The sequence below is a fragment of the Bos indicus x Bos taurus genome, chromosome 22 (genome assembly GCF_003369695.1).
Source record: "Bos indicus x Bos taurus breed Angus x Brahman F1 hybrid chromosome 22, Bos_hybrid_MaternalHap_v2.0, whole genome shotgun sequence".
In the NCBI taxonomy this organism is placed as follows: domain Eukaryota; kingdom Metazoa; phylum Chordata; class Mammalia; order Artiodactyla; family Bovidae; genus Bos; species Bos indicus x Bos taurus.
Genome location: NC_040097.1, coordinates 8,894,999 through 8,919,460, shown reverse-complemented (window position 1 = coordinate 8,919,460; position 24,462 = coordinate 8,894,999). Strand labels below are relative to the sequence as shown.

The 24,462-nt window shown below is 43.2% G+C and overlaps 1 protein-coding gene across 14 annotated transcripts in view; it reads left to right on the top strand.

Annotated features, from left to right (window-relative positions):
• MAP4 (microtubule associated protein 4) overlaps nucleotides 1–24,462 on the top strand; it is a 101,348-nt gene that overhangs the window by 57,966 nt on the left and 18,920 nt on the right. For 9 of the 14 annotated variants that reach the window (XM_027523312.1, XM_027523310.1, XM_027523318.1 and 6 more), the window contains 3 exons: nucleotides 413–1,468; nucleotides 2,193–2,312; nucleotides 4,232–7,564. In XM_027523312.1, coding sequence (XP_027379113.1) covers nucleotides 413–1,468; nucleotides 2,193–2,312; nucleotides 4,232–7,564 — 4,509 coding nt within the window. The remainder of the gene's footprint in view (nucleotides 1–412; nucleotides 1,469–2,192; nucleotides 2,313–4,231; nucleotides 7,565–24,462) is intronic. The other 5 variants (XM_027523323.1, XM_027523322.1, XM_027523321.1 and 2 more) reach the window with 1 other exon arrangement.

Here is a 24,462-nt window from a genome sequence, read left to right as displayed (position 1 = left end):
TTGAAATACAATCAGGGTTAGAGGGCAAAGACGGTCCGTGTAATTCAGTGCAGATTTAGAACTCAGAGGTGGGGGCGTTTCTTGACATCCACAGGTTCCCTTCCTGCCACTAATTGTGTACCTGCCACTAATTGTGTACCTGTTGGTGTGTGTTTTTGGGTTTTTTTGACCTGTGTTTTTTTTCTCTCCTTTGCCTTTCCTCCTCCACTATATGTTCTGCCAATATTTTATTCTTCTAAATATTGAAACTGTTGAAGAGTAGCAACAAATGCATTAATGGACAGCTTTTTAGTTATGTTTAGGACGTTATGGTCACAAAGCCAGATCTCTCATGGCCTAAAAACGTAAGTTTTGAGTGAAGAGCTATGAGCAGGCAATGATGGATCCTAAGTGTCCAACTTATTTCCCTTAGAGCCAGCTGAGAAAGTAGAAATGGCATCAGGAGAAGAGAGAGCAGAAGCATTGGAGATGATGATGAAACTGCAGGCGGCTGACATGGCGCCATCTCGAGAAGCAGAGATGGTCCTGGCTAAAGATGTGGTGCCAGCCACAGAGACAGGGGTGGCATTGGCTAAAGACATGGAATCACCTACCAAACCAGATGAGGCACTGGTCAAGGACGTGGAATCATCCATCGAATCAGATATGGCCTTAGTCAAGGATGTGGTACTGCCTGTACAAACAGAGGAAACCGCAGTTAAGGATGCCATATTGCCCACAGAAACAGATGTGTCTTTGGACGAGGACCTGGCACTGTCCACAGAAACAGAGGTATCCACAGCCCAGGACATACTACTATTCAAAGAAACAGAGAGCATTCCACCTGTTACAATGGATTTGGCCTCAGCTGAGGGCACAGTCCCACCTACAGACCAAGAGATGACCCCCGTTAAGGTAGCAGCATCACTCTCAGAGATAGAGGCACCCCTGGATGAGGACATTGTGTCATCCACAGAAATACGCTCAGCCAAAGAGATAGGCCTGTCCTCAGAAACAGAGGTGGCCCTGAGCAGGGAAATGGGACTACCCCCAGAAACAGAGGCCATTCTAGACAAGGACATGGCTGCACCTCCAGAAACAGAAGTCATCGTGCCAGTCAAAGACATGGCTCCATCCCCAGGAATAGAGACGACCCTGGCCAAGGACGTGGCTCCACGTCAAGAAATAGAGGTGACCCTGGGCAAGGATACGGTTTCACTTCCAGCCACAGAGATGGCCCTGGGCAGGAATGTGGCTCTGCCCCCAGAAACAGAGGTGACCCTGGCAAAGGATGTTGCTCAGCCCCCTGAAACGGAGGTGAACCTGGCCAACAATGCGGCTCTGGCCAAATTCTCAGAAGCAGAGGTGGTACCAGTTCCTGTTAAGGACATGGAAACTGCACAGACCCAGGAAGCAACAAGTGAGGATTCCCAGTTAAAATCTCTCCAGGATGAGGGACAGTCAGCTGTACCTCTCATGACTTCACCAGGTATGGGCTTACGTTTACTTGTGGTATTTCTGTCCATGTAGTCTCCAGAAGAGTGAGGCCCGAGCATCATGCTAGGGAGAATGAAGACAGTCCCACTGTACTTTGCAAGTCTACACACATTCCTGCTCCCCTAGACAGTTTTTCTCACCTTCACCCTCCTCCGGCCGCCAGCCCCTTCTCCATCCTTTTTCTCACTCATCTTCCTGTTTTCCTTATAGATAATTGAAGATTGAAGTAATTAAAGAGAACTTTCACAGAATTCCACTTGCTCATGTATCTTACTACCTGTTTCTTTATCTTAGACTCTGCCTTCCCTCTTGTTGCCATCAGCAAACGGTCCTTGCTCCTAGTCATCAGAGCCAGCATCTTTGTCTTAAACTAAATCCCACCTTGTCTCCTTGTGCACATTGCCCTGGCCATTCTCTCTCTTCCTGTCTCTCACCAATTTCTGCCACTCCCCCCGCCCACCCTGCTTTATATTGGATCTTTCCTACCAACATAAAAACAGTTGTTATTTTTCCCTTATGTAAAAAAAAAAAAAAGAAACCAACCATCCCAATCCCCCTTGCCCTCCCCCTTCAAACTACCACTCCAGTTCTCTCTGCCCTCATAGGAGCATCCCTCATTCCTCAAAAACTGTTCCCATTTCCAATTTCTGCAAGGTGGAGAGGTAGCTGAATCAGTGCTTTTCTGAAATCTTTGTGGTTTTGACTTTTACCTTTAGAAGCAGTCGTGGCCATGGGCCAAAAGCACAGCTTGCCAACAGATGAGGATTCTGTGTTAGAAGAACTAGAGCAAAAGAAACCATCTAGTCAAACTTCTGAGCTTCCTTCAGAGACTTCAGGTAAGTCAGGAAACAAAGTGGCCTCTTTGAAACCACTTAAACTGGGAAAGACGAGAAGGTGTTAGAAGACATTGTTCCTGGTTATAAGGTGGTAGTCATCAGGACCACTTAACCAGATCTTGTGTTGATTAGGCAGAGTCATCTTGTTAGATATTTTAAAATTATCAGTGCATCAACCTAAGACAACTCATCCAAGACAGCCATTTACTGTTATATCCTGTGTTGCCTTAGGCAGGTTATTTAGTTTCCTTATATGCAGTTAACTCAGTTCTAAGATGAATGAATTGGTCACGTGTTCTGTCACTCCTTGCTAGTTACAGTTGGCTCCATGGCCCAACAGCTTCAGCCATTACCTAGGGGCTTATTAGAAATGCAGGATCGTCGGCTCCTCCTCAGGCCTTTGTCATAAGATGCATTTTAACAAGTTTCCAGAATGTAACAAATTCTTAAATACACTAAGGAGCCTAAAATACTTGCTAACTTGAAAGTTGAATTATTCAGTGAGCTTCACACGGTTTTGATGCTAAGCCAGAAGCCTGTACACGTGATTATCAACTTTATCAACTTAGTGATTCTTTGTCTACTGTTCTGTGACTGTGGTTAGAACATGCACTTGAGGGCAGGGACCAAGACTTAGTTCACTTGGAATCTCTACTGCTTTGAACACTGGCTAGCACCAAGTAAATAAATATATGACTTTTAAAATGTTGTTTTAGTGATTTAGCATACCATTAAGGATTTCTCAAGTCCTTGTGCACATGTCATGCTAAGACATAAGTTCCCAGGCATGAACTCTGCAATCAAAGATGTATATAACAATTGAATTAAATAGTATAAGAGAGAGCACCAAATAGCTGTGGATTAATAGCCAAGTTAAATGATGCTGTGAATTGCTAAAGCCTAGCAGTTTTCAAGAAAAACAATAATTGGCCTGAGGTATATTAAGTAAATGGTAGGATTTGGAGGACATTGGAGGGATAAAGACAAGAACAAAAGTCACTGTTTTAAGTATTTTCATATTCTTTGAAGTCATTCATTGCATCAGACTTGGCAAGAGCTGTCCTAGTCTGCTCTCACTGAGTCTCTTTCCAGGATCTTGGATCCATACTTCATTCATTAACTAAGAGGCCAGAGGTGGTACTAGCTGACTTCCTGAAACTTTTCCAAGGATGCTCACCCTAATTGTTCTAATTCATCACTCTATTTTCATTATGTATATATCTCTGTCTTTTGGGAAGTACCTTTAGCAACAGAACATTGAAATTTAACACATTTGTCTTTCAAAGTAGGAGGCTCTGGTTCTGAAATAGTGTGGCTGTTTCTCTGGTCAAAATACTAATTCAGTAACTTTTCTTTTTCTTCTTTTTTTCCCTTTCTTTTTTTTTCTTAAAGTAGTATAGTTCTGTTCTTCTGGTCTGTTTCCCAAGTAATTGGTATAATATTGATAAGTAGTATAATTTTGGTGACAGACTATTAGAATTGTAAAATCATATGTATTTCATTCAGTTAATCAATGGGAGCAAAAGAGGAGCTTACCATTGTTATTATCTTGGGAATTATGTACCTGTTAACAATAATTACAAATAAGGATCAGTTGAGATTTATAGGTATTTGGGTGTATATTATACAGTTCAGAAGATCTCTGTTTGAATTTCTTTTCTCAAGTTTCAAATATTTTGTAAATCTGTTTTGCAGGAAAAAAAAGTCTTCACCTGAGATGATGATCTTGGGTCTTTGTTAAATATGTGTTGATCCCAGTTAAGAATGAGAAATGTTTTGGAAAAAACTTTTCCTAAATGAATCAGTTTGTGGGTTGGTGAAAATGTCACTATTTAAATGTCAGTAAATGGATTTTTAAAAAAAGAAACAGTAACGAGGGATTTTCTGTTTGGAATTTTAGCCAGCTTCATGTATTGCAGGTACCCCTCCCACACAAGCCAAACCAGCGTGCAGACCCAGTGACCGCAGGTCCGCCCGGCCCACCCGGCCCAGGCCTTCCAGGGTCCCTCCTGAGCTGCTGGGAGGCTCTTCTCCATGGAAGACTCTTGATCCTGGGCTGGGCCCTTGCCCTTTGTCTGAGCTGGGTTGGGTTTCTGGTTCGTCTTCCTGTGGTGAGCCTGGGAACCAGAGGAAAACTATTCATGGTGACTTCCTTGAACCTCAGAGGGATCTTGGCAGGGAGGCCTGGGATATAGAAAGCTCACCAATGATGATGAAGAAAAAAAAGAAGAAACCAAAGCAGAAGAGGTATTCTCAACCCCGGGCTGGGGGACCTTGGGATGATGACAATGGAGACGAGACTAAAGGTTATTCCTTTGCCACTGACTCACAAAAGTCAGCTGTGCCCCCCAGCCAGCCCACCACTGTGGGCACAGAACATGGACTAGTGTCCAGAGACGACTTGAAAGGGGTATGTGAAACTGATTCCAGAGAAGCCAAACTGGTGGCTGAGAGCTTTGTCTCAGACAGTCTAAGTATTCCTTCACGTCCTTTGGAAGAAGCCCCGAAAACTACGGTAAATTTTCAGCCCAAACAGAGAGTTGAGGCACAGGTGAAAGGTAACAAGTCAGCACCACAGGGCCAGGAGAAGAAATTGCTGCAAGATGAGTGCATACTGCAGGCTGCACCCCACCTCCAGACGCCTGCAGATGAAAGCCAGACAGTCCGCTCCCTCAGTCTGAAAGGACCCCTGACAGAGGTTTCTTCACACAAAGTAGAAATTCCTTTGGAGGTCAGACCCAAAGAGAGTTGCGCTCCCATCATGAACCAAGAGGCTGTGGGTGGAGTTTCAAAACCCAGTGCAGCAAAAGAACTGCCTGCTTCCATATCCACTGTGACAGCAGGTGATCCATTAGGAAATAGTCTAAAAGAAGGGAATGATGAAAGTAAAATGACTGAACTGCAGAATGACAAACAGAAAGAGTTTTCTGAAGGAGCTGAAGAGGTTAAAGAACTAAAAAAGGAAAGTGTTCCCAAGCAAAGACATGAGAACAGCATCTTGGCTTCTGAGCAGCTGCAGGACACAGTGTTAGCTCAGGCCCCTGGACTAGGGAATGAACCATTTAAGAGGATGGCAGGTGATGGCAAAAGCAGGAAGGGGAAGACAAGTTCTGGGAAGGTGAGAGCAAGTTCTGGGAAGGTGAGAGCAAAGTCTGAGCCACCGTTCCTTGCAGATAGCCAGGACAGCAGAGCTGTCTTTGTGCCAAGTGGGAGGATGGCTACTGGGGATAAAAGTGAGGAGTTGGGGCTGGATTCTTCAAAGCAGCCAGGGACTGTGGCTGTGCTCACTGAAGCAATAGTGATGGGGGAACCTAAGGAGATGATGGACCCTAGGGTGGCGAGCACCTTGCAGGCATTGATTCCTTTGGGAAATGGGTCAGGCATGATTCAGGCTTCCAGTGCTAGAGCAGAAAGAGGCGCTGTAGCCACAGACATGGGGGTCAGCAACCAGAGCAAGGAGGAAAAGTGTCCTTGGATGGGTCATGAGGCAGCTCCTTGGATTTTTGAAAAGCCTAAAAAAAGAGGCAGTGAAGGCAAAACCAAAAAGTATAAAAATAATTATTCCACACAGCCTGCTAGAATGGAGAGGAAGGAAGAAATCCTTAACCCGCCTTTCGTAAGGAAGGATGGGGTTACCGATAGTACTCCCCATCAAAACAAGGAGTCGGAGCCTACTGTCCCTTTGTGCTCACATACCTCAGATACACCCACAGTGGAAGCAGATGACCAAAAGGGTAGAAATGTGGAGGCTAATTCTTTTGAATTTGGGGCTCTTGGCGGAAATAAAACAAACACAGGCAAGGATTCTCCTATTACTGAAATGGCTACCAAGATGACAGACGTGAGTTGCCAAGACCAAATCCCGGGGGCAGGATTTGTTCCTTCAGTCCTGGCTGAGGAGAATAAGACAGATGTGGCCAAAGGACACACTGCAGTGGCTGACAAACCAAGTAAAAGGAGTAATGATGGAAAAAGCACAAAGACTAAAAATAGTTTCCCTGAGAAGCACACTCTGGAGAATAAGATAGATGCAACAAAAATACATGTTCCCATGGAAACCATAGGGGACCACAGAATTGAAGGAATGGGCTATGTGGACGAAAATAGCAATATTACATTTACCTGCCCCAGAACTCCACCAGGGTTGATGAAAAAGTCAGTCCCCCTAGAGGCTCAGGAACCAGCAGCCTGTGAAAAACCACCCACTTCTACTTCTCAAGTAGTAAAGGAAAGTGATTCATTTCCAGGCACCTTGACAGAAAGTAAGCAAGAGACAGCTCCAGCCCAGATTCCCAAATTATTAGAGGTAGATAGTTACAGCAAAGAAGGAGTCCCAAAGGAACAAAGACCCGAGGGTCCCTCTGCTGTTATGCCCTCTATGAGCACAGGAGGAGTTGCCTCAACTCTGACAACAGCCATAGAAACAGTTAACAATCATTCTAACTGTCTTCAGGATAAAGGTGAGCTTGCTGGTGCCATGAAAAATGAAGCAGGGAGAGATGGAGAGCATGTGATAGGAGACTCTGAGTCCACGCCCTGTGGTGCCTCAAAGCACTCAGTAGAGGAAACCACAGAGCCAGCAGGGGGACACCTTCTTTCTGGAGTGCTGGCAAACGAACCCAGCCTGGCAGGTGAGGTCAGACGCCTAGAAGCATGTGCAGATAGGAGTAATTTCCCAACATGTCCAGTAAACAAAGAGTCTGAGCAAGGTTCTGCTCCAGTTTCAATTCCTCACCTACTGGGAGACAAAGCACAAAAGCCCAGTTTCTGTGAGGACCAAAGTACTGAAGGTAGAGATTCCAAGGGCCCAGATAATTTGAATAAGGAGGTAGATATGACTCTCTCGCTTCCAGAAAGTGAAAAGGATAAAAAGGATAAATTGGAAGAAATCAGTCTGGATTCTGACATCAGAGAAATGGCGTATGTTTCCTTGGCACCACCAGAACTCCAGTCAGATGTCTTAGATGGCAAAATTGAAGTGACATTTTCAACAATGATAGATGAGTTAGTAGTAACTGCTTCCGAAGCTCCTCAACTCCCAGAATCCAAAGGCAAGATCTTGGAGGCACCTAAGAAAATGACAGAAAAATCTGAATCAAAGGCTCTGGGAGAAGGGAAGAAGGAAGATAAAAGCAGAGTGGCCGAACCCATGAAAGGCTACATGAGACCTACCAAGTCCCGAGGACTGACTCCACTTTTACCAAAATCTACCATCCAGGAGCGAGAGCGATCCAAGCAACTCAAGTCCAGTGGTATGCACCTGCCGTGGGGAAATGTGTGTGCTTGTGGCTTTTGGTCAGCATCAAAAAGGCAAAGAGCTTGTGCTTTGGTTTCATTGACTCTAATCATCCTTGTTAACCGTTAATTTGTTGGCATGAAGACCTGTAACTGCTAATTACGTGTTTTCTGCAGCCAAGGCATGCCTTGTGTCCAGCTTGGGAGGCTGGTGACCTGGTTGCATGCCTTTTTACCCAGCACTGAACCTTGACTTTCAGGGGAAGTTGAATTTCAAACGATGAATTGTTTAGCAGGAAGCCTGTCACCATCCACAATATTCTCAATTAAACAACAAAAATAATGTACCTCCTATGTGTACAGCCAAATTTTAACCATTATTTTGTATAAGGATTCACAGGAGGAAAGAAAACATTTCATGTCCAGCTGTGTTGGGGATTTTTTTTTCCAGTATACGTATGTAGCTTATGCTGGTGGGATTCAATATCCAAATTGCTTTTGGAGTAAATGGAAATGGAAGGCCCTTTATGGTAGCCTCCAACCAGATTGGTAGGCACAGACTTTATATATTTGTGTTTCTCATACTGGGAAATGATCTCTCAATGATGGAGCTGTATCTGTTTTTGTTATTTTTTTCCCTGAAAAGTATACATCTCATCATGGCCTTTGAAGTTGTTCACAGCCTACAAACGATGCTGTTTCTTAATCACTGTTTCCTAGCTTGCATGAGGTAGCTACTAACTCCAGAAATGAAAACACGCTGGTTGGCCTTGGGGTAGCCAGTTAGGTTTTTGGAGGGGCTTCATCATGGGATGGTGTTCTGCATGGTATGGACTTGTTATTTTGGGTAGAGCTTGTGCTTTGCATGAATTTGTACCCAGTAAGGAATGTGTGTTCTGTGAGTAGAGAATGCTTAAACATTGCTATTTGCCTAAGACATTCTGATCTTTTCCATTTTTGTATCTTCTTTCTATTAGCTACCCTATTGTCAAGGCCAGAAATGAGAATGTATGTAAAGTGCTTCCAGCTTTCATTAAGATTCCCAGCCCTCTATCTGGTTCATTAGTTGTAGCTTCTAGACCCTTTCTTTTGTTTCAGCAGTAATTAAAAGATAACATGTTAAGTTTTCTGAAACGTAGGCATCTGTTTTAGCTCAGAATTGCTGGAAAATGTAGAGGATTTTTCTGATTGTTGAGGAAACAAAGCAGGTGCTACAAGACTTTTGGGCCCCTCCCTTGGCTAGCCACCCTCAGAGACATGTGTTAGGAGTAGCTTTGCAGAGTGGCCAAGGAGGCAGTGATTTATCTTGGACAAAATATCTTCTCTAGATTTTATCACACCTTCTCCCTAAGGACAATCTATCCTTTTTTTTTTTTTGCTAATTAAAACTTTAGTAGGTAAAATTAAAATTCTCAAAAATTAATTTTTGAATAGGCTAATACATTCACATGGTATAAAAGGATATGCAGTAAAATGTAAGTCTGCTTCTCTCTTTTAAGCCCCATCCAAGTTTCTCTCTGCAGAGGCAACCAATGTTTAGTGTCTTACACAGCCTTCCAGACAATTTATGCATAAAGAATCAATGACATGTGTTTCCTGATTTTATAAAAGTGAGATATACCATGCATAATGACATGTACCTTGCTTTGTAAACCTAATTATTTTAGAGCTCTTTATAAATCAGCAAAGCAAGGGGCCTCAGTCTTTTTTTAAATGTGTGCATGCGTGCCAAGTCATGTCCCGCTCTTTGTGATCCCATGGACTGTAGCCAGGCTCCTCTGTCCATGGGATCTCCAAGCAAGAATACCAGAGTGGGTTGGCATTTCCTACTCCAGGGAATCTTCCCAACCCAGGTGTAGAACCCGCATCTCCTGCATTGGCAGGTGGATCCTTCACCACTGGCACCACCTGGGAAGCCCCCTTTTTAAATAGCTGTGTAGTATTTCATTGCATGGAAATAACCCTAATGTATTTTACTACTTCTTTATTGATAGATGAATAGGTGTTTTCCTTTTTTTTTTCCTATTAGAAACCAGGTACATAAACTAATCTTGTACATACAGAATGTCATACTTACGTATATACTTTTAAAAGTATATCTATATAATAAAAAGGGGCTTTGAACACCTCTGGCTTGAAGAATATGTGTTTGTCATTTTGATCGGTGTTGCCGAAGTTCCTCATCGGGCCAGAGCTGCACCAGAGCTGTTCTCCACCCTGATCTAGACCAGTACTTGTTCCCCTGTACTTTCTCTAATAGTGTGGTTTTTCTTTTTTGTTAGGTGTGCCAACCTAATAGGTTAAAAAATTTATTCTTGGTATAAGTTTATTTTGTGTTTTACTTCTTAAATGACTTGCTTTGTTATCCAGTTTATGAAAGCTGTATCTACTCTGAGTTTATAAAACATTTAAATTTTTCACATTTTTAATCTTTCTGATCAGTGTAGAATTTGCTTATTTGTTTCTGTGTCTTTGTTTTTTATTTATGAGATGTGAGACACAATTAGTTGATTTTCCTACTGTGTTGGGGTACTGTAGCTCCCTCTGAAATGCCACCTTTGTCGTGCTCTAAGTAACACAGTGTGGCTTAATAATATATTTTAATATCTAATAGGTCTAGCCCCACATCTCACTCTATTTTTCACAGTTTTCCTTACTATTTTTGCTTATTATTTCATATAAACTTGACAGTTGGTTCATAGTTTTGCAGGGGGGAGTCAGTCAATCTTGTTCTTGAAATCACAGTAAATGTATAGATTACCCTAGGGAGAGTTGTTGTATATACTGAGATTTTCTATCCAACAACATAATACATGCCATGTTCAGTAATATCACACGTTGTAAGTTTATGTGTTTTCATCCCTTGCTGGTATTTTGATATTTCCTTTGTGCATATCTTGTATATTTCTACTAAGTCTTATTTGAAGGTGTTCAGAGAGCAGGTGAATGTTCCAGTGCACAGAGTGTTGAGCAAGGCTGTGCTCTGAGGCAGGGGACTGCATTGGAATGGGGAGTGTCTGGGTTTGTCCTGGGGAATGGGGCAGGGTGACCCCTTATGCCCAATCACCGTTGGTTCATGTGGGCTCTGATGTTGCATGCATAACTGGTAACAGACCTGGTAACAGGGCTTAGTAAATTTTACTTTTTACTTAGTAAATTTTACTTTTGTTCTTCACTTTGAATCATCTCCTGTGGTCAGATGGTGTTACCCATGGCGTTCAGGGTTTGAACAATGTGTTATTAGAGGTATCCATAAAAATAATAGCAGTTACCACATGTTAAGTGAGTACTAAGTGCCTGGTTGTCTGCAGGTAGGTAGGTGGATAGTCATGTACACAAACACGTGCACTCAGCCTACGGTACTTTGAATGATTCTCCCCATTTTACATGTGAGAAGATGGAGGCTTCCCATGTTATGACTGTGGAGGTCATGACCATGGTAAGGTCACACAGATAGTAATATGGCAGAATAGAATTTGAACTCAAGTCTTTCTGACTCTCAGGGCCATGCTTTTCTCATTCTTGCCTCAGAGGAACCTTCTAGAAGCTTTAGGTTCTTAAAAAAAAAAAGGGTGAAGGTTGATGATTAGTAATTATATTTTTTAAATTCTAATACCTAAGTTGTATTACTAAGCACTTTTCTAGTTGGAAAATGGAGACACATCATGAGGACATAAACTGAATCAGAATCTAATTTAGGATTAGAATCTAGGTCTGTCCAGCATTTTAGTCTCTAAGCAGAGACTGTGTTTGATTTATTCATGTGTTCTCCCTAATACCCAGCATAGAGCTTGACTTTATATATATGATGCCTAATGACAGTTTTTGAATTATAAATGAGTTACCTTTTACTAGGCTTATCTTCTTTGGAAGTAGAGAAAGTAAGTATACTGCTAAAGTCTCTTCCAACGTAATGATTCCTCTCTTTTTTCATGCCTTAAGTTTAGGGAAACTTCAGCAGAAGGTTCCTTTGCATATTATGCATGTTGTTCTAAGCAGGGAACATTGAGATACTTTAGGAAATCTGAGATCAGCTTGTCAGAAAAGTTCTTCTTTGGGGACTGTGTGTTTTGTGTAGGGGGGAGCTATTCTGATGGGGAGATCCTTCCTGGATTCTAGTGTATCCAGTGGCTCTACAGTAGGTGCTCCCCCAGAAGGAAGCCAGGGAGAGCTGGGCGTGGGACAGTTATCACAGGTCCATAGATAGGCCCTTCCCTTTGCCACAGTGAGAGCCTTTTCTCCCTTTTATCTGGCTGCGTTCCTTTTTCTTCAGTTTGTTTGAGCCGACCTACTGTCTTAGAACAGTTGGGAATATCAGTTTATGGTAGGAAATTCTCTTGGTGTGAAACTTGAAGTAATTTATAAACACCATTTCCTAACAGTTTCAAGGCCCTTGTGCATAAACAAAATATGCTCAGCAGATGAAAAAATCATTTGTAATCTTAGAGCTCACTACAGTCTTACAACTGGAGATGTGCCCATTTGAGAATATCTTAAATGTAGTGCCATTTGTGAAGTTTCCTAATTGCCTTCTTCCCACTTTCCCTCTCATTTTCTGGCTTGTTTTCTTTTTACTCAGTTCAGTTCAGTTCAGTCGCTCAGTCGTGTCCGACTCTTTGCAACCCCATGAATCACAGCACGCCAGGCTTCCCTGTCCATCACCATCTCCCGGAGTTCACTCAGACTCACGTCTATCAAGTTGGTGATGCCATCCAGCCATCTCATCCTCTGTCGTCCCCTTCTCCTCCTGCCCCCAATCCCTCCCAGCATCAGAATCTTTTCCATTAGTCAGCTCTTGGCATGAGGTGGCCAAAGTATTGGAGTTTCAGCTTCAGCATCAGTCCTTCCAATGAACACCTAGGACTGATCTCCTTTAGGATGGACTGGTTGGGTCTCCTTGCAGTCCAAGGGACTCTCAAGAGTCTTCTCCAACACCACAGTTCAAAAGCATCAATTCTTCGGTGCTCAGCTTTCTTCACAGTCCAACTCTCACATTCATACATGACCACTGGAAAAACCATAGCCATGACTAGACGGACCTTTGTTGGCAAAGTAATATCTCTGCTTCTGAATATGCTATCTGGCTTGGTCATAACTTTCCTTCCAAGGAGTAAGCGTCTTTTAATTTCATGGCTACAATTACCATCTGCAGTGATTTTGGAGCCCCAAAGAATAAAGTCTGACACTGTTTCCACTGTTGCCCATCTTTTTACTAGCTACGTATTAATGAAAGTTATTGGGAAGTTCTGTATGTTCCATAATTTAAATCAGTTATCATTTGTTGAAACTTCCTGCATGCTCAGTTAAACTGTTTTAATCCTTGAACAGTTCTGGGCTACCATTCGCCTTCTTTGAACATCTAAATGTTCTAGGAAATGAGTCCAGCAAATATTGGTTATTCTACTTTCAAAGGAGTTTGTTCCCCTCACACTCCCTCACCACTCACTTTTCTTTACCCTCTGACTGACAGTAGCATTGGAGGAGTCACACAGCAAATGAAAACCGAAAGTAACTTGCTTCTGACTTTTGGTGTTGTAGGTATTTTTACTTCTTTAAAATATGCAGTGGTCAGTAGAGGGGACTTCCATTCTTATTTTTACCTGTGACATTACGTAGGTCATTCAGCCATGAACAGACTAAAATTGCTGGTTTTTAAGCTGTTTAGCAATGATGGTTATTTGTTTAAGTTTAGACAAAAATCTGATCGTCATATAAACATTGTCTATTGCTCTGCAAATAGTGGACAGGGAGAATCCCAGGGACGGGGGAGCCTGGTGGGCTGCCGTCTGTGGGGTCACACAGAGTCGGACACGACTAAAAGCGACTTAGCAGCAGCAGCAGCAACATGAATTGGATGTTTTAGTATTTAGTTCATTCATTGAACAAACATTGTAACGTATCATTACTCTCACATTCTAAGGGTAGATTGAGAAGACACATCCTTTACAAGAATGTGTCTTTACAAGCCTCAAGGATTGTTGAGTAAGGAGATAACACATAAGTTTTATTCTAGTGAGAGAAGTTCTATAATAGTTTGAGCTATGGGAATACAGAGCAGAAAGTAACTTAAGGCCTCTTAGGAGAGCAAGAGAAAGCTTCCTGGAGGACATGACATTTTGTGGGTCTAGAAGTTTGAAGAGCTAGTAAGCAAGGTATTCTCTGTATCTTTTTCAGGGAGGCTATGCCTGGCTCAGTATTCAAAGGCCTGGGATTTTTCAGTTGTACTTCTTCAAGGACTTTTATCTATAAACATTTTAATACTTTGGCCTGTTAAATGACAAAAATAATGCAATTTAGTATTGAACTTGATGTCCTTAACTTAAGGGAGAACAATCCATAGATTGGGGGCGTACAGTGGAGAGCAGTGAACTACTTTTCCTGAGAGATTCTGAGCAAGAGTGAGTTTTATAGAGCATTATAAGTGGCAACTGGGGGAAATAGGGCATGACTGGTTTTTGAGGCCTAGGGTTTCCTTATATAAGGCTGGCAGGTCCTGTTTTCTAGGGTAAGGTGAACTGGCTGAAGCTGAGTTGGAGGATTGTGTTTGGTGTGTTTTAGGTTTGACAGGTGCTTCCCTTTTCAGCCTGACTTAGATTCAGGGGTGATTGAGGTGGCATCCATTTTGTGGATCCTGGTAAACTACCTTTATCAAAGGTCATGTAAATCAGGTAACTAGCTTCAGTTTTTTCCTTCTCTGCTTCCCAACTTTTGAGAGTTAATCAGGAAGAATCATGATTTTTTTGAGTTAAACACGTACTAAGAGATGGTTCTAAAATTTAGTAGAATATGAATTTGAAATATTTTTGCATACATGTGTATTTATATATAAATACAAGCAGCCTTTACTTCCAGGTAAGAAACTAGATTGCAGCTTCACAATCTTTAGCTTTGATTAGTGAAGAATGTCATCCATCACTGTAACCAGTAGACTTACTGACTTCATTGTAATGATAATTTATTAGAAATTGTTTCTGGAGACAGTAACTGGGAACATTTGGTCAATCTGGGAAGTAGTTTTGTTCCCTTGGTAACTGAAAGAATGCAGAGAAACCAGTTGTGGAGCATATCAAAACCAAGGCCTTGAACGGGTTGAGTACAAGCTCAAGACAAAGGGCAAAAAACCAAAAACGTCTGCCAGGGAATCTGCTGAGATCAAGCTGTGCCAGCGCCCTTGAAAGCTTGACAAGTCATTATACAGTCTGATTAAAGAACTGTAGAGGTTACCTTCTGACCATACATGCGAGAAAATCCGTGCACTTTCCTCAGACTCAGACATAATGGAACTTAAAAACCTTCAGCCTGAAGGGCATTCCGAATCACCACTTGTCTAGATGAGTTTAATGATGGGAGAGATCAGGCCAAATGATAGAAGTCTGTGAACGGAATCTGTCCGTTTCTCCTTGAGCAGAACTTTTTTGCGAGCCTACTTAATATGTACCCAACACTGCTGGGCACCTTCAGAGCAGAGGTGGACAGATCTTATTCCTGCCTTCTAGAAGCTTCCACGAAAGGCATATAAGGAAAAGATTAGGCATATTAGGAAAAGATTAGTTTCCAAATCCTAAGAAGAGGTAGGTAGGTCAAGTATATTCTATGACAATATGAAGAATTCAGTTTGGGAGTTGGAGGTCTAGGAGACTTTACAGAGGAGGTGACATTTCTGTGGGTTCCGAATGAGGAGAATCAGAACCCAGAGGCAAGGAATTCTAGTGGCAGCTGAGCCTAGAATTTATGTCTTCGCGTTCTTGAGCACATTTCTTTTTGCCTGGGCATGCTCATCCTTTTAAGACTTCAGGTTCCTCATTCACCTACGTGATAAGCTATCACAGTGACCGATGAGGCTTGAGGTCCTTGACCCAGCTGCCTCCTGTGGGTGAGTGTGCATTCGTGAGTGAGACTGTGTCTGTAATTCTGAATTGGACTAGGGACTGACAGGGCCTTCCTCAGATTTTACTAATTATTCTGTACTAGGTTTTTCTCTTGATTTACCATCCAGGTAGCACCTCACTGGGAGATGAATAAAGCCATTCATTCTTGTTCCGTGTGGTCTTTTCCTTGCTATGTACTGCAAAGCAGTCGTGTAATGAAACTCTAAGCCACTCTGTCCCCTCCCTCTTGAAAAGCCTCTGGATCCCCGTGTTTTCTTAGTGAAGCAGGAGGACCTGCTTGTTCACTCAGAAGCAGCCTGAAGGGATGCTCTCACAGTTCTGAGAGCTGTAACAGGACACCAACGTGAATGTAAGTTCTCTTGAGAAAGCAAAATAGTAACAGAAGATAGCTAAGGAATAAGACACACTTTCCTCATGCCTTTAAAGACAAAATTTGACTATGTTTTGTCATTAAGCCTGTTTGTAACCTAGGCTCGTCTTTTGTTTTTCCCATTGGTGGTTAGAACTATGACCCTGTTGGTACCACCTGCATTTTTTCATTTTATTATACCTCTTGCTCGTTTTTCCTTGGTGAGAGCTTTGCTGTAGCGTAAGGTGACTCTATTTTATTGCCAGTGCACCTTTATTGTGCTTTTATCTATAATACCCCTGAGCTCCTTAAGGTTAAGATGAAGGATCAGTGTATATGAGTTCAGATTGTGTTCAGAACAGAGGTCAAAGTCACATTTTTTCCAGCATTGCGACACTGCCTCTTCCGCCCATGAACATAGCCTGTATCAGGTACTGACGTTAATGCAGGAAGCATGTTAGGCGTGGCTCCTGCACTCTAGTTGGGAACTTGAGAAAATTATATGAAGGGTATGAATAGTAAGCAGAGAAGGCGAGTAATGGAGACAGATGCTCCAGTGAAAGAAACTTTCCTGGGCTGGCCTTGGTAATCTCTCATTTTATAGACCAACAGTAGAACGATCTTAACTTGCTCTTTTTTTCTAAAAACATTATTTAAAAACTATAATCAGATCATTGCAGTCGATGGCAAATGGCTTTTAAAAAATCCATTTTAAAAAGAAAAAACAACTTTTCTTCATCTTAGAAAAAGACATCTCTTGTGCTCTTGGTAGGATATTTCACAATATCCTATGTTAGTTCAATTAGGGACTTACAGGCCAGGCAACAAATCTCAGCTTTGTTCAAGGCAGAGTTTGACCTATCTCCTTTCAGTGTAACCTTTTTTCTGAGACTTTTTTCTCGTAGTTCCCTCAGTCCTGGATATACAGTTTGTAAACTCAAAGCTCAGGATAGCAGAGAACTATACTGAATTACATAGGGGCAGTGGGCTCTGGTGGGCCACAGATTGCCAAGATCCCTACGTGCTGGAGGTCCAAGAAAGATGAACTGCTCCAGTGTGTTCCTGTGGCAACTCAGTGATCAGCAGGCCAGAAGGAGCAGGGTTGGTGCAGGAAGGAGAGACACAGCTCGTCCAAGGAGCCAAGAGGGAGCAGGGGCAGGAGTAGAAGTATGAGGGACGTATTGTCACACAAGTGTCTTACAGCTGGGATACATGTCGCCAAAGAACTGATCACAGAAACCTTTGAATGAACCATTTGTTAGACTCTTGCACAATGCAGAGCTTCAGATGGAGCTTTCACTGGGCTTTGGGGACTCAGTCAAGTCAGTTTTCAAGTGAATTTGACAAGTTGTTATGACAGTGAACCTACTCCTCCCCCGAGGAATGAATGTCTCCAATTTTGATATTACATTGAGGGTTTTGTTGTGTTTTGTTTTTTTTAAGTGAAATTATGAGCAATTTTTTATAGAGTCATTGTTCTTCAAGGGTTGTGGCTGAGGATTGGCAAATGAGTCTTTATTTTTAAAACAGTTTTGTTGAGTGGGTGGAAGTGTGAGCATAATGTCAGATAAGCGAGTGTGTAGGTATACATGTATCTGTATTGGTGAAAGCTGGCATCATTACTATCCTCCATACCCAGATTAGCACCGTCCCATCTTTAAAATTGCAGATCTTAACAGCATGCCAGTTAGCAGAAAATTATCTTTTTACTTTTAACAGTGACATTCAGTTGTACAGAAAGGAATAGGTTCCTTGTTTTCTCTTTCTTTTTCATTCATTCCTTCCTTCCTTTCCTGCTAGTAAATACATTTAGCACCCAACTGCTCATGGAGAGAGGAGTGTTGGGGGGGAATGGGTTTTGTCATGAATGCTGGGGCTCAGTGTGATGTCACTGCCAGCTATGTGATCGTAGGTGGTGTGAGAGCTCCGGGAGCGAGGCGGGGAGAGCAGTGGAAGAGGCGATGTCGCTCTCACACAGGCAGCCAGCCTCGCACACCGCCGCTCCCAGCCAGCTCCGTCAGGGCCAGCCCACACAGTGCCGGGCAGTCTCTCCGAAAGAAATGAGCCAAGCCAGGTTTGAGTGGCAGAGGACAGAGGGCAAGCTGAATGAGATCGGGCTGAATGTCAGCGTGGACGGGCAGCTGAAAGACGGGCTTGTGAAGAATGCCAGCTTCCTGGAGCAGAATAAGCTCTGCTTCTTTGAGGGGAAGCTAGACAAAGAGCTCGGCATTGAAGCGCAGGGCAAGGAGTATCAAGCCACCTCGGGTCACCTTGCGAGCAGGTATGTGATTGCAGACACCTACCATCCCTCAGAGGGGAGCTCGATGTACCAGAAGGCGGCCGAGTTCCATCTGGGACCCAGAGAGGGGCCAGACAAAAACAAAGCCACTACAGTCCTGGGGACGGTGATGGGGAAGAATGCGCCGGAGACTGAGAGCCAGCCAGATCTGCATTTCCCCGGGGCTGCTGCCATGCCCACCCAGTGTGTTAAGGAGCAGGAAACCAGTGTTTGGAACCCCAACTTTCATCCAATGTCAGAGGCTCAAGTCCCTCAACACTCAAGGGAAGGAACTCCAGGAAAGGAGAATGGCACCCTTGCTGGCTGCCGGGTGATTGGGGTGGGGAGTGCCAGCTCCAGGCAGCTCGAATGTGGGTCCTCACTGCCGGTGGCGGTAGCCCACCCAGCCCCAGCTGTTGAGCACTCACCCCTTGCCGTTCCACCAATCACAAGGGTCGAGTTCACCCCAGAATGTTGGGATGCCAGCTCTCATATCCAGGTCCATGATAAGGAGGTAGAGAAATTGAGTTTTCCTGAGGAGGGGGCTTTGCTTGAGCAAGCCCCTCAGCAGAAAAAGGCAGTGCGCCGGGCCCTGTCTGAATGCTCTCACCTCTCAGTGCCCCCAGCTGTCAACCTTGCAGACAAGTATCCTGAGCGTCCCGCCCGAGAAGATCTTTCTTCTGGCCTGCTGCCCCTCACCAGTAGCCCAGTGCCGAGTCCCGCACCCAAAAAACCGGGGACTCCTGCCATTAGACGCTCTATGACTGTGGCTGAGGAGCAGACAACCAGCCACAAATTGAACCCTGGAGAACTGCCCGTTCTGTCTACTGAAGAGACACCTCCTTTCAACTGTGAAGAACCAGTGGCCAAGAAGAGAGAAGAATTGACCCACTTCAGCAACAAACACAGCAGCAGCAGCAGCAGTAGCAGCAGCTCTGGGAAGAGGGAACTGGGCACTGCTGGGTTCTCTCTCCCTGGTAAGCTGGAGCAGATTCCTGAAGTGAGCAGCACAGAGAAAGGACAGGAAGATACTAGTCAAACAAGAACGGATTCGTGCTCCCGGGTCTGCCAGGGAGGTGAGAAACAGCCAGGACAGCCGGTTCTGGCAGGGAAAAAGGAAATCGAGGTCACTGCAACCCTGAGCACTCCATCGTTCCTGTGTGAAGAGACCCCACGTGATGGTATGTTTCTAAATTTTGCCTCCATGGGGAACAAGCAGACAGCAAGGAAGGAACCAAAGTGACAGATTACCGGCAGGAGCCTTAGGCAGCTCATTCCTGCTGGAGTCTGTGACTGCTTGGGGAAGGCTGAATTCCCTTGCGTCGGAAGGTTGGGGAGAGTGAGGCGAGAGAGTGCACAAAGTGACTCCAGCTGGGTCAGCCTGCATGTCTGCTGGCGTGACAGATGGTGTGGACTGAGGGCGTGGGCCGATTGGGGTCAGAGAGGGGTGGGCTTAAGACACAGAGCCCCTTGTTTGACCTCATGTCACCCTGCCCAGCCCACCCCCCATCCTCCCACCCCTCAGCTCTCTGTTGGTTTGAACCAGATGATTCCCAAGCCCTAAATCATCCAATCACAACCGATTGACTTCCTTGCTTGAAAATCTGTCACTGTGTAGACTCACAATGGCTTTATCAGCACTAGCCTCGTCTCATTAAGTAGCGCAGTCTGGGTGCGAGCTGTTTCCCGTTTTGCTTTTGAGAATGTTTTACTTTTGTTTGAGCTGAAAAAGAGCCTTGTAAAGCTGGCTATTTAATATTCTTTTCCTGTTACTCATGTTTGACCCAATCTTGCTTCTAATTTTCTCTCTGTGTATGTGTGTTAGGAAGATTTGTGGGGAGAAGGGGAAGAAAGGGAAAGAGGAGAGAGGAAAGACTTGCAATTAATAAACAGCCGAAGGTTGCAGTTCTTGCGGCTGCCCCTGTCTTTCTTCTTGCCCTTTATTCTCTTCCCCACCCCCAGCCCCCCACCAGTCTTATTGTTGGTGGTCTACAAAAGCTTGCTTTCCTCTGAGTCCAGTTTGAGGACAAAGGATCAGGATTTACAAGCTACTTAATGCAGATTGAAAATGTGTGTTTTGTTTGTTTGTTTTAAGAAAAAAATAGCCATTTCTGGGAACCGTTTCCTCTAGTATTTATACCTCTCAGTACATTTTTTCAAAAATTTTTAACTTTTTTTCTTAGTATTAAGTGTATTTTCTTGGGGAAAGGACCCTTGAAGACTGATAGTTTTGTGGTGTTTTTTTTTTTAATGATGGCCAAATAAACATCATATTTCCTTTATGATTTATTATGACTCCAAAATGTTAAGACTCAAATGTTCTATGCTATAGCTTCCTTCTATGGTGGCAGAACTGTAAGGTCCTCATGGATAGGATTGTCTCATCTTTTTTTCCCTTGATCACCACGTGCCCAATTCAGTGTTGTATACCTTCTAGGTGGTAATAAATGAAGATATTTATTTCAGAACAACTTTGTCTTAGTTCACACTAACAGAAGTTCATGCTGGTAGGAAAAAAAAAAATGTCAGATGACTGATAAACCTCACTGATCTGTTCACCTTATAGATGTTTGAATGCTGACTGCTAAAATTTGTAGATAAAGCTATATAAAGACTCATTATTCAACACACATATCATATGCCAGTTACTACCTAGGCACCATCAAGTGACTAGCTGGGTCAAGGGCGGTCGAGGAGGTGGGGTTGAGAGGGTTTCTAAATCATGAAAACTTTTTGGAGGAGGTAGCCTTGGAAGCCTGCCTAACTATGTGGAGGGAAAGCCTTCCAGGCAAAGGTGTGCTGCTCAGACAGCTCACGTTAGGTAAAAGAATAGTGATGAGTATTTGTGGGGCTTCTCTTAATTGCTACTTAGTTTCATAGAATAGGAACACACACACAGGAACTCTAGTTTATAAAAAAGGTATTTACTGACAGGCAGTCTCAGGGAATCTACTTGCAGGAAGTGTAGCTTGGCTACAGCCATCATGTGTCTCTCTGAGGACCTCTGCTCCCCCTAAACATGCGTTCCATTCTCTTCCCCTCTGGAAACTGTTCTCTGCTGTCTCTTACTTTTTGCTTCCTTTATGACTCTGGTCTGCACAGGACATTGGTTGCCATGGTTTTGGGTTCTATGCCCTGCTTTATGCCATTTCATATCTCAGGAACCCAAGGTTGCTTGACTATAGTTTTCATATCTTCTTTCTTTTAGGGAAAGAATGAGTAAATATATCTTATTGTCTCTGCTTGGTCTGGTCACCTCTTTGCCAGGTTCCAAAGCTGCCTTCAGCAGTGTTGGCCGTTTTGAGCAACCCACTTCATCTGGGGCTCCTCTGGAGAAGGTTGTAGGTTGACCAAATGTGCCAAAGCCATCCGTACATCTGAGCAAGAAATAATGGGATAACAAGTCTAAAAATTTGTATGGAACCCAAGCTTATTTGCCCCGTAAAATGTTTAAACATTACTCTCATGCTCAAAAAGCTATCCTGCTTGCCTGCCTATGACAGTATGGCTCAAAACTGGCTTTGAGGAGTTCACCTGTTCTCAATAAATAAGATAAACTGGAAGTTAGAGGTTTTGAAGGAAAAAAAATTCCCTTGATGACAGGGGATTCGTGTAGTAGTAAGAGGTGAACTACTGAGATAGGGGAAGTGTAACATAGGTGAAATCAACTGGACTTGAAAACTGGGTGTGGAAGATGAGAGAGAGAGAGACGGGGCAGTGAGGAGGGAGGAATTGAAGATGATGCTGTGATTTTGAGCCTGTGTTTTCCGGCATGTGTTAGTACAAATACTGGAAAGATCCATCAGAAGTGAGCAGTTTTGTGGAGCAGTATGTGTTCCTTTTGAACATCCTTTGTGGAACAGTGGGGACATTGTGGTAGCGGTGCAGGTTGAAATGTCGTGTGGTTGTTTCATCGCAGTGAGAGTTCATGAAGTGTTTATGTTTGCTGAAAAATCGTGTGCTTATTGAAAAATGTTTGTGGTGGTCTGGGGCCAGTGACAGCAAGTCACACATTTGGTGGGATCCTGTTTCAGCTGGCTATAGAACAAAGACGTTACCAATACCTTACATGGTGGGGGTGGTTTTCTTTTTTCTTATTTTTAAAAGTAAAAAAGTTCCATTTTGACTAGAAATATATATGGTTTCAAACATCAAAAAGTACAAAATGCTATTCTTGAGAAAATCTCCTACCAAGAGAAAGTGACATTGATTCACTTTTTCATGCTCACCCTTGTAAATACAGCTAAATACTCTGGAAAGAATGTACCAGATAATCAGAAAAGGAATGTGAAAGAAAGAAGGGAGAGGGCAGGCTGGATAGGGCTCACGGCTTGAGGTAGACCCTCCCATGTGTCCTGGTCTGGGTACTGGAGAGTATCTTCAACCTGCAATCATCAACAAGCATAGATTTTTTTCAAAAGGAGAAAATAAGAAAAGACAAAAAGAAAGAATGAAAGACCTGCTCTCTTTTGCCAAAAGACCCAGAAAGGAGAAGCCCTATTTCCCTACCCATTTCCAGGAAGAGGGATGGGCTCAGCCATCTTGCAGGTACAGTGGCAGAGGTCATCCGGGCCTCCCTTCACACCTGGCAGCACTGCAGGCCTCCGCCCACACATGCAGGGAAACCCTCCCCGTCCCTACCCGGAAACAGCACCCCCAGACCTAATTAGTTTATCAAGGTCACAGGATACCCTATGAACATGTCAGAAACTGTACTGCATTTCCATATAGTAACAAAGAAGCTATTTTATTCAAAATCCTGTAATAAAATTCCTAAATAGCAAAGAGCCAGAAACAACCAAAATGTCCTGCAGTAGACAAAGGGCTAAACCGCGGTACAGCCATGCCGTGGACTTATCATGTACAGCGTGGACGCAGCTCAGAAGCACTGTGCAGTGACAGAGGCCAGGTACGAAAGTAGTGCATCGTATGACTCCACTTACGCAATGGTCTTGAAATAGTATTTTAGAGATGGCCAGCAGATGAGTAGCTGCCAGAGATTAAGGGATTGGAAAGGGAAAGCGGGCTGGGGTGTCTATGAAAAAAATAAAAAGGGTGAAATGAGGGAGCTCTGTGGTGGTGGAACAATTAATCCGTTTTGATTCTTAGCAGTGGTTATGTAAAGCTGCACGTGTGATAACGTTGCACAGAACTGTTTACATGGGCACACACACACACAAACGAACGCAAGCAGAACTGGACAGATCTGAGCAGCTCTGTGGATCGCACAGGCATCAGCTCCCCAGTTTTGATAGTGTACTGTAGTTACGCAGGATGTCTTTGGGGGAAACCAGGTGAACAGTGCATAGAACCTCCCTGTACATTTCTTTGTAACTTCCTGTGAACCCGTACCTCAAAGTAAAAAGTTTTAGTATAAACATAAAGCCTCGGGGTACTCTTTCTACCCCCTTCTGATGCCTATGTCAGAAGCTTTCTCTATCTCCTTTATACTTTAATAAAACTTTATTACACACACACACAAAAAAATAAACATATAGCCTCTTTAGTTTTGTGCCCCAACCCCCACCCCATCCCAGAATTAAATCACCATTGTTTTGTTTCATCACGATCCTTCCAAAGACTTTTTTAAAACGCATGCACAAGTATATTTGCAATAGAAGTGTATTGTCTCGTGTTATCCCTACAGTTATGTGCTTTGCTTTTCTTTTTGCTTAGAAGAGATTGTTCCCTATCAGTCAGATTCCGATTCTGGACCAGTTTCAGATTCAGAGGTTACGTTGGTATTTCTACCGTATGCTTTAACTAGTTTTCAGTTAACAGACTTATAGGTAGTTTGATTACTTTGCCTTTAGAAATAATGCTCTGGGGAAAGAGCTTGCAAATTCGCTATTTGGCAGGTATGTGAATATATCTCTAAGATAAATGTTGAGGAATTGTACTTCTGAATTAGAATTTATCTGCACTTGGAATTTTCAGAGGCACTGTGAGATTGCCCTGCATATGAGTTGTACGCTTCACACACTTGCCAGCCATGTATATCCTCATATTCTCTCTAGCAGCTACATTCAAATTTTAGGACTTTTAACAAATATTAGATTGGAAATTACATCTCATTTCTCTTCAAGATTGGATATCTTTTCATATTTTCAAAAGTGATCTGTATTTCTTTTTCTGTAAATTGCGTTCATATTCTTTTGGCCATTTTTCTAGTAGGTTGTTGGCCTTTATAGCAGTTATCGATCTGTAGGAGTAAACCTAATAAGCTCTGTGTATTTGATGCAAAGTTCAATACTTTTTTCCTGTTTATCATTTGCCTTTTGACTCTTCTTGTTGTTTGGGGCACATTGAGCCTTTTTATTCTTCTATACTCCAACTTATCTTTTGTGGCATCTAGAGATTGTGCTAGTTAGAACGGTCTCCCCACACCCAAGTTACAAG